This window comes from Tiliqua scincoides, chromosome 2 (assembly GCF_035046505.1).
Source record: "Tiliqua scincoides isolate rTilSci1 chromosome 2, rTilSci1.hap2, whole genome shotgun sequence".
Lineage (NCBI taxonomy): Eukaryota > Metazoa > Chordata > Lepidosauria > Squamata > Scincidae > Tiliqua > Tiliqua scincoides.
In genome coordinates this window covers 246,389,996-246,404,067 of record NC_089822.1, presented here as the reverse complement: position 1 = coordinate 246,404,067, position 14,072 = coordinate 246,389,996, and the positions used below count along the sequence as shown (strand labels likewise).

The window sequence follows — 14,072 nt, the reverse complement described above, 5'->3', positions numbered from 1 at the left end:
CCCTGCCTCCACTGGTTTTTTGGCCATATCTTTTGGTAGAATAGAAATAGCAGTTTGTTTCATTGCATTCGGCTTGTTTCAGAGCAGTTTGTTTCATTGCTTTCTACTGTAAATTACGCATCAAATGGTATATAACCATAATATAATGGTATTATTCCTACAAACCGTGACTTTAGTAATTTTGGTCACTAGTTGTGTCAGCCCCCCAGGGTATCACCTTTCTAATACTTTATAGTTTCCATGCTGTGTCATAATATCTCATTGGCGTTTTGAACAATCAGGCTTATTGGTCCATTTTGAATTAAGGAAATGTACTTTTTAATTATATAAGACAGTTGCATTTTTGTTTTCTGGTTTTTTGACCATAACTTTTGATAGAATGGAGAAATGTCACCCCGTTTTTTTTCATTGTATTCTGCTATAAATTCTGCATCAAATGGTATATAACATGATGGTATTATTCCTACAAACCGTGATTTTAGCACATGACTCCCTCCAGTGTGTGTCACCCCCCCATGCACATCACCCAGTGCAGGCTGCACCCCTAGAGATGCCACTGCATGTCCTCCCTGTTTCCCAAGAAGCAATAATAGAAAAAGTGAATGACTGATGGAGTATCAAAAGGAAGGCATTTACAGAAATGTTTAGTTTGAATTTTTTCTTTTTAAGTTTTAACATAGTATTCATAGAAATTAAATGAGCAATTAAGGAAATTTGTCAGTGGTATGTTTCTTTAAGTGGATTTATGTTTGCCATCTTTATTTGATACCAATCTGTAAATGTGGTGTTTATCTATTTTGGTCTCTGAAATTATTATACAATCTAGTTTTTTGTTTTTTACAATCCAGATTTTCTTTACTTATACAATCCAGATTTTTTTTTTATAAAATCCAGTTTTATTTCACTGGATCTTCTTTGATCTTAAGGGAATTTCAACATATAAACAAGTTAGCTGCTTTGTAGAAATGGTGGTATGGCCATGTCTAAACTGAAAGTTTTGTGGCCCCCCTCCCACACTTAACTTGAGGGGAACTCCCCTGGCATCCAGAGGGTCTTCTGAGCCCAGCAGAGGCCATGTGCTTCCATCCATGGCCTCTGCTGGGCTCAAAAGATTGTAGGAGGTGAAAAAATATCTTTTCTGGTTTTTCTTCATCATTTTCCCTTTCCTGAGGGAGTTAATTTGATGGAGTTATCAACTTGTCTCTTCTTCCTCTGTCTTGTGTGAATGATGTCTTTATCTGATGAATGAATGAATTTATACCCCACCTTTCTCCTGGTAAAGGCACACAAACTTACAAGGTTAAAAGCACACAATGGCAATAAAGCATTAAAAACAAAACTCAAAACACCCAGTGGATCACATAAGATTGAACAAATTAAAAATATATTCAGTTAAAATTAAAAAATCAGTCTATCATTTCACCCATCAAAAGCTAGTGCTTTAATTAAAGGTTGCAACACTAATAGTTTTAATATGCTGCATCAGTGGTTCTCACTCATTTAGCACTGGGACCCACTTTTTAGAATTAGCACCCACCGGAAGTGATGTCGTGACTGGAAGTGACATCAAGCAGGAAATTTTTTAACTATCCTAGGCTGCAATCCTACCCACACTTATTATTTACTGTCATTGTTAAAAGAGTATATATAGAGCTTGTTAAAAGTACAGGTTTGTAATATTTCCCCAAATGCAGTCACATACCATAGTAGCGTCAAATCTATTAAAAATAAAATATTGAAATGAATGGGGACCCACCTGAAATTGGTTCATGATCCACCTAGTGGGTCCCAGCCCGCAGTTTGAGAAACACTGTGCTACATGAAAGCTTACATTTAACTCCAGACCAGTATGTAGGCTGATATCTGTAACATGGAAAATTGTGCATTGCTTTCTCTGCAATGTATCACTCTGAGCCAGATTTACCAAACAAAATCTGTACTTTCTCTGTCAGTGGTTCTCCTTTAGCACCAGGACCCACTTTTTAGAATGAGAGTCTGTCAGGACACACCAGAAATTATGTCATGATCGGAAGTGGCATCATCAAGCAGAAAATTTTTTTTAACAATCCTAGGCTGCAATCCTACCCACACTTATCTAGAAGTAAATCCCATTGACTATCTTTGTTAAAAGCACCTTCATAGTAGCCTGTTAAACTACAAATCTGTGTCATTTCCCCAAATGCAGTCAGTTACCAGGGTAGCATCAAGTCTAATATATTAAAAATAAAATATTGAAATGAATGGGGGCCCACCTGAAATTGGCTCGCGACCCACTTAGTGGGTCCCGACCCACCGTTTGAGAAACACTGCTCTATGTATTATTATTGTCTGGCGTTAGCATTTGCTTTTGCAGCCTTGACTGGCTCTGAAGGCAAGGGGGGGGTGCTTTACACTGGTGGACAGGTACCTGACAAAACTTGAATTTTGCCCCCCCCTCCGAAACACCAGAGGGGGGAAGTCTTTAGCTGCATAAGACATTCTGAAGGACTTTAGACCACAAGAAGAATCTGACCTTTGTGACATGTAAGCTCAGCTGAAACATTTTAAAACTCTAGTTACATGTTTTTGGAGAAAATTAAGGAATGCCTCTACTATATTATTAGTATTAGTATTAGTATTTATATACTGCTTTTCAACAAAAAGTTCACAAAGCGGTTTACAGAGAAAAATCAAATAACTAATGGCTCCCTGTCCCAATAGGGCTCACAATCTAAAAAGATGCAAAAGAACACCAGCAGGCAGCCACTAGAAAAGACACTGCTGGGGTGAGGAGGGCCAGTTACTCTCCCCTTACTCAGTTAGCAGAGGTTAACTGCTAACTACAGCCTGCTCTGTTGTAAGTGCCATAACAGTAACATGGAACCATCCTTCAGATAATTCTGTTTTGAAGGAAGAGGGGGCAATAATAGGATGAAAAGTGAAGCCAACCTTTTAGAGGTTCTTCCAGCAGGCCTTGCAACAAGGGAAGTCATACAGCTGGCATTTTAAAGGCACACCATGCTGAGATTTGCATTTAGCACATGGATTTCTCCTTATATGGAAAACTGAGAGACAAAAGACACACAAAGAGAAAAATATACGCACACGCAGAAAGACACATGTGGACAATGAAAATAGATTATCTCTTTGAATTTGAACCTTTTTGGAGTTCACTCATTGTCTTTCTACACTATTTTCAGCATACAGCTGACTTTGTAAGACAAATAGCATGATCCTATGTATGTTTACTCATAGGTAAGTCCTACTGTGATCAGGGGAACTTGCTACCAAGAAAATGTGAAAACAATTGCAGTCTTAATGTCTGAAATGCAATTTTTTTCTGAAAAGTGGGATAATCAACAGACCAAAAAACTGAATTTGAAGAACAAATTCTAGCAACTGCCCGCAGAATTGGTAATACTGTATAAAAAATTACTTCAGAGGCAGTGTGTCTGCCAGCACAAAAACAGAATGCAGGCAGAGAAGAACTCTTGAGAAGTGTTCTTTTTTTAGGTTGTTTTTTTTTTTGCTAGATCACTCTTTTAGTCAGGAGCACTCATTGAAACACAACCAAACACATGAAGCTGCCATATACTGAAGCAGATCAGATCCATCGTTCACTACTCTCTGCTTTGATTGGCACCAGCTCTTTAAGGCTTTAGGCAAAGATCTTCACTATTCTTACTGCATGAGATAATTTACTTTGAGATGCTGGGGACTGAATCTGGGATCATGCTTGAAATACCTACCACTTAGTAGTGAAATGAGAAGATTGTCAAAAGTTGTGGGTGCCCATACACTGCTAGGACCTCCTTTGGTCTTCTCTGATTCAGTTTCTTGTGGAAGAGGCTATGCTTTGAAACTTCACTTGCGTCTCTCTCTGAGATGATCAATTGATAAAGGTTCTAAATGTTGAATACTTACTGAACAAATATGATTGATAGTGTAGCTAGGAAAATTAGTAACCTGTGCATCATGGAGAAGTTTGTAGGCAAGCATACACTTTAGTAAAGCTATTAAGTATTCAGAGCTTGACTTTTTTCCTTTCTGTTGAAGGCTTACTGATTTGAAATGTAAAGTTGCTTGGTTCTGATAGCCAGTCGTGGGATCCAACAAGTCGTCATCTGCTTCTTGCCTTTCTTGCTGAATTGTGTGTTTTCTTCACTTGTCTTTAAGTAATTCAGTAGAAAAATACTGTTAGTCTTAAAAGCCTGTAAATAGAATGCAAGAAGGAGCATATCTTTTCAAGGGAAAGCCAATTGGAGCTGAGAGGCATCCAGTTCGGGACTCTTTATCCCTATTGGACGAGGACGGGTTGGTTAGAGAACAACAAGGTAAAGACAGAGTAGGAGGAGAAACTGGGAATGGTAGCATGATGGGATGTGATAGATGGTTTGGCACAATGAGAGGTTGCAGGGATAAAGGAGCTAATAAGCAACCCATCCTGGGGCATTCCTTGTTCAGATGCTTTTATGCAAATACTCGAAGTCTGCGAGTGAAGATGTGAGAACTGGAATGTTTGGTGACTAGAGAAAACTTTGATGTAGTGGGCATAACAGAAACATGGTGGAATGTGGAGAATCAGTGGGATACAGCAATCCCGGGCTATAAACTCTACAGGAGGGACAGGGAGGGTTGTGTTGGAGGTAGGGTGGCCATTTATATTAAGGAAGGGATAGAATCCAGCAAAGTAGAGATTGAAGGGGGGTCCGACTCCACCATAGAATCTCTGTGGGTTAAATTACCAGGCCTGAGGAACGATGTAATACTGGGGGCGTACCATTGTCCTCCAGATCAGAAACCTGAAGGGGACTTGAAATGAGGAAACAGATCAGGGAGGTGTCAAGAAGGGGCAGGGTTGTAATCATGGGGGACTTCAATTTTCCTCATTTTGACTGGGTCAACTTGTGTTCTGGTCACAAAAAGGAGACCGGATTCCTTGATGTGCTAAATGACTGTGCCTTAGAGCAGCTAGTCATGGAGCCCATCAGAGGACAGGTGACTGGATTTAATATTGTGTGGTACTCAGGACCTGGTTAGAGATGTCAATGTTATGGAGCCATTGGGGAACAGTGACCATGCTGCGATCTGTTTTGACATGCATGTCAGGGGAAGAGTACCAGGCATATCTGTCACAAAAACTCTTGACTTCTGACAAGCAGACTTCCCTCAAATGAGGAGGCTGGTTAGAAGGCGGTTGAAAGGGAAGGTAAAAAGAATCTCTCCAGAGTGCATGGAGGCTGCTTAAAACAACAGTAATAAAGGCCCAGCAGAAGTGTATACTGCAAAGGAAGAAGGGCTTGACTAAGTTCTGGAGGGTGCCCACATGGCTAACGAGCCAAGTTAGAGAGGCCGTAAAGGGCAAGGAAGCTTCCTTCTGTAAATGGAAGTCTTTCCCTAATGAGGAGAATAAAAAGGAACATAAACTGTGGCAAGAGAAATGTAAGAAGGTGAATATGGGAGGCCAAGAGAGACTATGAGGAACACATGGCCAGCACGGGAAATAATAAAAACTTCTTCAAATATATTTGAAGCAGGAAACCTGCCAGAGAAGCAGTTGGCCCTCTGGGTGGTGAGGGAGGGAAAGGGGAGATAAAATAAATAAATAAAAAAATACAGGTATTTATATACCGCCTTTCTTGGTCTTTATTCAAGACTTTATTCAAGGCGGTTTACATAGGCAGGCTATTTAAATCCCCGTAGGGGTTTTTACAATTGAAAGTAGGTTCTATCTTTCAAGAACCACAACATTCAGATGTTTCTTTCTGATCTGGTTTCACATTCTGGCCTCCATCCTCCCATGCTCAGAGCAGATGGAATAACTCGACTCAGCTTGTCAGCTGCTTCAAGGTCGCACGGTGCCGGTGGCCTCGAACCGGCGACCTGTGGATGTTACCTTAAGGCAAATGGAGGCTCTACCCTCTAGACTAGACCTCCTGCCCTCCTCCTAAAAGGAGACTTAGAGATGGCAGATAAATTAAATGAGTTCTTTGCATCTGTCTTCATGGCAGAAGACGTCTGGGAGATACCACTGTCTGAACGGCCCCTCCTGACCAAGGAATTGTCAGATAGAGGTTAAAAGAGAAGATGTTTCAGACTTTATTGACAAAGATCAATAAGTCACCAGGCCCTGATGGCATCCACCCAAGAGTTATTAAGGAATTAAAGAATGAAGTTGCTGATCTCTTGACTAAAGTATGCAACTTGTCCCTCAAAACGGCCACAGTGCCAGAAGATTGGAGGATAGCAAATGTCACATCGATCTTTAAAAAGGGAAGGAGAGGGGACCCGGGAAACTATAGGACGGTCAGCCTAACATCTTTTCCTGGTAAGATGGTGGAATGCCTCATCAAAGATAGAATCTCAAACCACATCGACGAACAAGCCTTGCTGAGGGAGAATCAGCATGGCTTCTGTAAGGGTAAGTCTTGCCTCACGAACCTTTTAGAATTCTTTGAAAAGGTCAACAGGCATGTGGATGCAGGAGAACCCATAGACATTATATATCTGGACTTTCAGAAGGCGTTTGACACGGTCCCTCACCAATGGCTACTGAGAAAACTCCACAGTTGGGGAATGAGAGGGCAGGTCCTCTCATGGATTGGGAACTGGTTGAAGACCAGGAAACAGAGAGTGGGTGTCAATGGACAGTTTTCGCAATGGAGAGAGGTGAAAAGCGGTGTGCCCCAAGGATTTTTCTTGGGACCGGTGCTTTTCAACCTGTTCATAAATGTCCTGGAGACAGAGTTGTGCTCTCATAACAGCATTTTCAAATGTTTTACTGCATTTTATTTATTTTTTACATCACTGAATGAAATAGGAGTATCTTATTTTTAAATGTGTTGTATGGTTGTTGTATAAATGTTTTATGTCTGTGTCTTGGAGTGCATTGAAATTTCGTTGTATTGTACAATAACAAAGTATTTATCTTATTTGCAGTGGCCGTTCGTGTATAAAAAATCTGTGAATAGCAAGGTTGAACCTGTACCTTTTAAAGCAGTCCTGTTTGGCTTTTAACTATAGTGTTCCTGTTGCTGATATAATGCTGGATTATGGTTACTGTTAGTCATTTGTCTGATTATGGTAGCAGGTGTATGATTGTAGCTTATTTGGAGAATCTTACACCACTTTTTGTGCAGGACTGGTTTTGTCGAATATGGATGTAGCTCTCATGACCAAATTGATATATTGTAAGAGTGAAAGAATTTCAACAGATATATTGAAAAACAGATTTTATTAATATAATTATTGAAATGTCCTGAACCTGTCAATATGCATCTATATTCTTTGTATATATTTTCATAATAAAAAAAATCATCAGCTAAATAAGGGGTGTCAAATTCATTTCATGCAATGGGCTGAATAGCATTCATGATGCTTTTTGAGGGCCAGAAGTGATGTCATTAAGCAAGAAGTGATGTCATTAAGCAGGTCATAATAAAAATAAGCACCATTTCTAACTTAGGAACTCATTAGGTATGAATGACAGAAGAAAATGCGTAAATCTGGATCATATTTTCAAGATATAGGAAAGTTGAATTATCATGTGAATTATCCCTTTAGCAATGACACCTCGGCACAGGTCAGCAGCTGAGAGTTGGCTGATGTGGTGCTGAGAGAGCCTGAGGGCTGGATATAGAGCTTCCAAGAGGGCTGCATAATTGAACTGCAGCGTGTGTCGATCATTGAAATTCACCCCACATACCAGGCTCTTCTTGGGGTATGGGGAAATGTTCTGAGGAAATGGTTAGTATTAAGGGAGCAGTAGGAGCAGAGTAAGAATGGCAAGGGAGAAGTGAAAGTGGTTTTGTTGACTTTTTGTAAGCTGCTTTCGGTGCAGAGTAAGAGCAAGGCAGGATGTAAACTGATTAAATAAATCTTGGTGGAGACACCACCAGGAAAGGACTCAATGGACAACCTGTTGTCTGACCTGAAAACCCTTGTCTAATGTATGTAGATGATTTGCGGCAGTGCAGAGAAATCCAGTGATTAAATTGAATTTAATCGATAAGTTAAATCATAATAAATAAATAATATTGTATTGTGTAATCCCTATCTTCAAAGGTCATTCCGCACTGTGACATAATGACAGGAGTTATTCAATTCAGCATTTCCTTATATCTGGGCCATTTAGATTGTCCTAACCTTATGACTCAAATCTTCTCTTAATGGAATGTATTTGCTTCACTTTTACATTGTTCTGCAAATCTGTCTAGCATTTTTTGTTTCTGAGCTTGTCAGTTCTGTGAAGTAGACTTAGGATTGCACTTGAATTTGTTTTGCTGAAATCTAACCTAGTTGAAAGAATAAAGTTTGTAGCAATGCAAGGAAATTAAAAATCTGAGTTCTTATAGTGTTGTATTGTGCTCTTAGTAATTTCAACAAGTAGTGTTATCCCAGTTTGTGAAACCTTCTTTTGTTTGTTTCCGTTACAGCTCCTGTTATCAATAGATTCAACAGAAGAGTATCAGGTAAGAGGTTCTCATTTTTTGTACAGCTAAACAGTTTTAAAAGCATTTCATTAACAGTAACTCCCACATCATAATAGTTTGGGTTGAAACATGAGTGTGAAAGGAACAATGTTTAATGCCATTGTACTACCACTTGATTATAATCTAGTGCTGGCATTTTGATATGCTAACATTAGACGTGCCTAGTCTTGCATGGTCTTGCCTATTTGCTTCATAACCTGCTTGGTTATTCACTGTGTTTTGCTGCCTATAGAATTAAGTGCTTTTTTTGTTCAAAGAATAATTGAGAATAATCTACCTGTTATACTTTCTTCTCTCAAGTAATGTTCTTGTTTTTGTTGCTATAATTGTATCTCATCTTTCAAGCCAAAAGGTGTTTGAGTGAACATTTTAAAAAAATTATATAGGCGTCCCTCTGTAACCTCAGGGGATCCATCCCAACTCCCCCATATGGAAACATGGATATGGGGGAACCCTAACCCCCTGACCCCTCCTGCATCCTTTAGGTGCTTACCAGGGTGAAAGTGTTTCTTCCTTCATGTTGCTGTAAGCATGCAAATTTGTAGTCCGTGCTGGTAGGCTGGAGGCAGCCTAAATGTTTGAATAGACTAGATGGAACATTAACAGGAAGCAGTTAACTTCCCTGAGTTGTCCCCTCTAGCTGCAGGCTGCCTACCTGCTTGTCCTCGCTGTTAACTTTCTGCATTTAGCTGCTGAGTAGAGCAAGATAACATGATCCTTAACGCAGTTGTAAACATCATGAACAATGGGCATGGGGGGAGGTGCAGGGCCTATGACTATAGGGTTCCCCTGTATCCACAGTTCCTTGTATCTGTGGGGGAGGGGGCAGGAACGCATCCCCCAAAGATACTGGGGGGAAGCCTGTAAAGTGTAAATCAACATGTTCAGTTGATTAGTGGCACTTTAGTTTAGAAAGTACTTGGAGCATAGTGGTTCTTGCTGGGGAAAAAGGTGTACAGTTGAAAAAGCATGTTATTACTAATAGATCCTTCATGGAGAATGTGTGCATGGCATAGCAGGTGATAAGCTCACCAATTTGTAGTTGGTCCTTCCAAACTGCAGTATAACATAACTGTTGTGAAATTCCTCTGTGCTTTTCCTAATGTTTCACTGAGCATGAGAATTATAACCCAGATCCCTGAGACAGAGACTGTCCAGGTTTGCCATTTCCTCATCTTTTATTATCCACGTGCTTAAAAGTTAGAAAATAGTATGTTCTATCCAGTCCCTATTTCCTTTGTATCATAGACAGCATATAGTTAATATCTGTTTATTGGGATTGATAAATTGGAGACAAACAGTGAAGGGAAACTTTTCTGGGGGTGTGGGTGTCGGATTGTAATGGAAGAGAATAACCATAGGTTCATTAATATAGTTGCTAATGGAAATGCCTCTCTGGGGACAGGGGCTGGGATTGTTAGATCAACTAACTAGAAAGAGTGGCATGGACAGACTGAAAAAACATCCTGGTGATTTCTCTCCCCCCCTTAATAAAACCCTTAATAAATAAAGGGTTATTCTGTTTTTCAGCCAGGAACAAAGTCTGGGGCAAAGGGTACTTTGTTGTTGCAACTACTTCCTCGCTTCTAGCTTTCCAGTTGAGGAAGCTAAAAGAACCCTGAATGTAAACCAAGAGCCAACCTCCTTGGAAAATCTTTATTTCCTGAGGGCAGATAACAGGACAGAGAAACTGTGAGTGCTTAAGAGAATCTGACGAGAAACTCTGTCCTAGGTTTTCTATTCTTTGCACTTCTATAGCCCCTCCCAAACTGTATTCTGACACAGTGAATAGCAGGGAGTATCAGTGGTATCTTTGAAATTATTTATTGTGTTCCCCCCTGTTCTTTATCTAGTTGAGAACCCCTGGAGTGGCTCTCACCAATATAAAAATACAACCCTCAGCCAGCATAATTCAGCCTTTTATCACAGTATGTCACGGTACTGATCATTATAGTGCTGATTGTAGGCTAGGGCTAGCCCCTAGCCTCCAGGGGCGTTGAGGAGGCATCTCCCGGGAGAGAGGTGGCCATAGCTGCGCAGCTCAGCTGCACATGCTGCCTCCCTGCTTGCTGCTTTTCTGCGACTGTGAATGAGGTGGGTGAAGCAGTATGAGGTGGGGAGGGTGTGTGAAACATGGTGGGGGAGGTGGGAGAGAAGGCTGACTGGGCAGCGTGCACAGGGTGCACTCCTGGCAGGCTTCATACTGGCAGGAAAGCCTAACCTAGAGGGAGCAGTGCAGTACTTTCCTCCGCTTGGGAAGGAGGGAGCCCAGCCTGCTCTTAGTAGGGGGGGGTGTCCATATGCCACAGCCTGCATTCCTCTGTTTTGCCTGGGGGGAATAGGGGTGGCACCTGCATGTTGGGGTGTATGTGTGTGAGCGTGCCCCCATCTACTCTGGGGGTGAGTTGTAATCTTGCTCTGTGTGGCTGCAATCCTGTCCACATTTCCCTGGAAGTAAGCCCCATTGACTCAAATAGGGCTTACTTCTGAGTAGACCTACATAGACTTGGGGGTCTGTGTCAGTTTAACCAAGGATCTTCACCTCTCTCATTTTCCTCCCCCTTCAAAAGAGGAAAAAAAGCCACTCTTGATCAGTTGTGCTTTGCTTCCAAAAATTGATTAAAAAATAAAAACACCCATTCCTTTTCAGCCATCCCCCTTTTTCCTCCTGCCTCCTTTGGGGCGGGGTATTTCCCATGTTGGCTGCTATTATAAGACAAAAGGCACAATCCTAGCTAGGTCTACTCAGAAGTCCTATTGTGTTCAGTGGGACTTACTCCCAGGAAAGTGAGGTTAGGATTAAAGCCAAACAGTCTCTGGGTCTCAGTTTCACATCAGTTTGCAGTTAGCAGATACACACAAAACAAAGTCTTCCCCTCCCCCAGCAAATTCATCACTTCTCTGTCTCCCCCCCTTTCCAAAACCCTCCAGGTGTGCTGCTAACAAACCCAGGGCACAATCCTAACCAGGTCTACTCAGAAGTAAGTCCATTTTGTTCAGTGTGGCTTACTTTCAGGTGTGTGTGGTTAGGATTGCAGCCTCAGTGCTGTCAGCTGTTTTTTTTTTGTTTCTAGTATCTAATTATAACACCTTCATCCCCATTTTGAAGGTAACTGAGGTGAGGTGAAATAATGGGGAGCCCTGGCCAATGGCCACAAGGATCAGGGGAGCTGCAGGTCGGAATAGTTCGAGAACCACTGTTATAGTGGCTTGTGTTGCATATTAGACCTGTGAGGAGTTACCGTAGATACTCGCCTATAGGGCAAGAAATTTCTCATAATCAAGCGTAGATCATCTCCTCGCCTTATCTCTGAGGTCACTCAGTCAGGGCAAATTAATCAAGTTAACAGCACTTGGAGAAGCAAGAGGGACAGTGCAGAGATAGAGGGCAGTTGCTCTCTAGGCAACCTCTCTAGAGCAAGTTCCTCCTCCCTGTGCCAAGACTTGCAACTGAGCTCTCTCACCCTCTCCTTGCCTTTGGGTCCTAGCAGATTAAAGATCAAGGAGGTGAATGGAGCTCTTGTTTTTCTTTCAGCTTCAGGTGCAAACAGGAGGTGAGAAGGAGGGCTGTGGTTTGCTGGTGGGGAGAGGAATTAAGAGATGAACTTTCCACAGGCTGCCTTGAGTGGGGCATTCCTCTCAGCATGCTCTGCAGTCTCTTCCCTCCCTCCTGGATGGTTTTGTGCCTTTATTTCCCATGCTGGAGGTGGGGGGTGGGAATGAGCTGTCCCTGCTAGAGAGGGAAGTGGGGATGAATGTTGGGGCTTCTCTTCTCTGTGTTTTCTTTTTCTTTCTGCTGGTGTACTCACCTCTCCTTCTGTTCTTTGGAACAGCAGGGAAGAGGGAGGCTCTTTTCTGGAAGCATCAGAGGTATTTGGGACCAAGTGGGGAAGAGGGGAGTGTGCAGAACTTTGGAGGTGAAAAGATGCCTGTCAGCACTTAATTGTGTTGATTTTTGCTGAAGGAAGAAAGAAAGAAAACCCCAAACTTTCTTTCACTCTCTCCTCGTTGCTGTGCTTGTGAATTAGCTAATGAAGCTGCATTTTATGAATAGCTGGAGGCTTCATGATCAGCCTACTCAGTGTTATCACTTAGAGAAGTCTGGCTTAGCCTACAGTCCTATCCACACACCTGCCAGTAAGCCCGGATTGACTATAGTGAGATTTGCATTTGAATATACATGTGTAGGATTGTGCTCTTAAGCAGCCTGTTGGGAGCCTAACCTGAAGGAAAACTGAGGTTCTCTTTAAGGGGGAGCAGGGGATAGCCTTGCTACTTATTACCTCTGAATTCCACTGGCAAACTAGAAATGGGTTTATATACCAATCAATTCAGAACTATGGTTATTCCTCAACCAGGCAAGCAGGTGTATGTGTGTGCACACATCATTCTGAAGATACTATATTACTTAGCATCTTCATATGGAGTTGGGTGCATTTGTATGTGATTATGAGAGCTAGATCTAGAGCCATAGATGGATAATTTCCAGTCACATATCTATGAACCTATAGATGCATGTAGAGAAAAGTAGCAAAATCATCAACTTTAGCATTTTGTATAGTAATATATATTTAATAATACACTAATATTAAATAATATAATTTAATAATATAGTGTTGGAAACACCCATGGAAAGCAATGGGGTCTACTTCTGAGTAAATAGGGTTGCAAGTATGCACTTGTTCATGCTCATTCCTTGTTGCTTGTCTCTGCTATGAATTGAATTGCATATTCCCAGTTACATGTTGTATGTTATATGTAGAACCTCTGGCTTAATACATCGGGTACCTTAAAGAAGGATTTGATTAATGGTTCTACTGGTATGTTACTTATAGTGCACTTACTCTGATAGTGTTTACAAAAAGGTTGTGAAGACAAGAATTTTAAAAGTTAAAGAATAAAAATGTATCTTATGATTTGTAACTATTCTTAATAGACTGTACTGTTCTTACATAACAATTACTGATAGGTTATTTTTCAGGATCTGGCCTTGGGTAAAACTATATAGACATCCCCTCCCCCCTGACTTTTCTGAGGGTCATAGAAAATTCCATGATTTTTGGCTCAAAACCTGCCCTCGACTTATCTGTGATTGACTTATAAGCGGGTGTCTGCGGTGACACCTTTTTATGAATAAAACAATTAAGTGTGATTGGTATACCAAAAAAAATTTCTGGAACTTTTTAATGCAAGTGCTTGGTTTGCAGCCATAAGCAGGATACCTTCACATTATGATGCATCCACAATACTGGAAATTGCTTTGTGGTCAGCAGTTCCAGCTTTGTAGATACCTCTGTGGGCCCAAGAGTGTTCATAAAGTGTGTTGCTGTGGTCACCAGATTTCTTTGGCATTAAGGATTAAGTTTTCTGTACTATACCTAGATGATTGACTTACAGTTGTAAAATTCAAGTAGCAACTTCTAAAACATCTGAATTTCACCTGATTCTGGTAGTATCTTTGGGCCTATATGACAATTGCAAGAAATCTCATCAGATTTAGAGGTTCTGCTGAATTTGATGCGTTTTTGTGCTTATCTCCCAGTACTGAAGAATCGGACTTAGAACGGAGTTCCAGATATCACTGTCTCAACCGACATACCA

General features: G+C 41.1%; 1 protein-coding gene across 1 annotated transcript in view; it reads left to right on the top strand.

The window, feature by feature from the left end:
• PRKAR2A (protein kinase cAMP-dependent type II regulatory subunit alpha) overlaps window positions 1–14,072 on the top strand; it is a 111,077-nt gene that overhangs the window by 21,805 nt on the left and 75,200 nt on the right. The window contains exon 2 of the mRNA XM_066618498.1: window positions 8,415–8,450. Within this exon, the coding sequence (XP_066474595.1) occupies window positions 8,415–8,450 (36 nt within the window). The remainder of the gene's footprint in view (window positions 1–8,414; window positions 8,451–14,072) is intronic.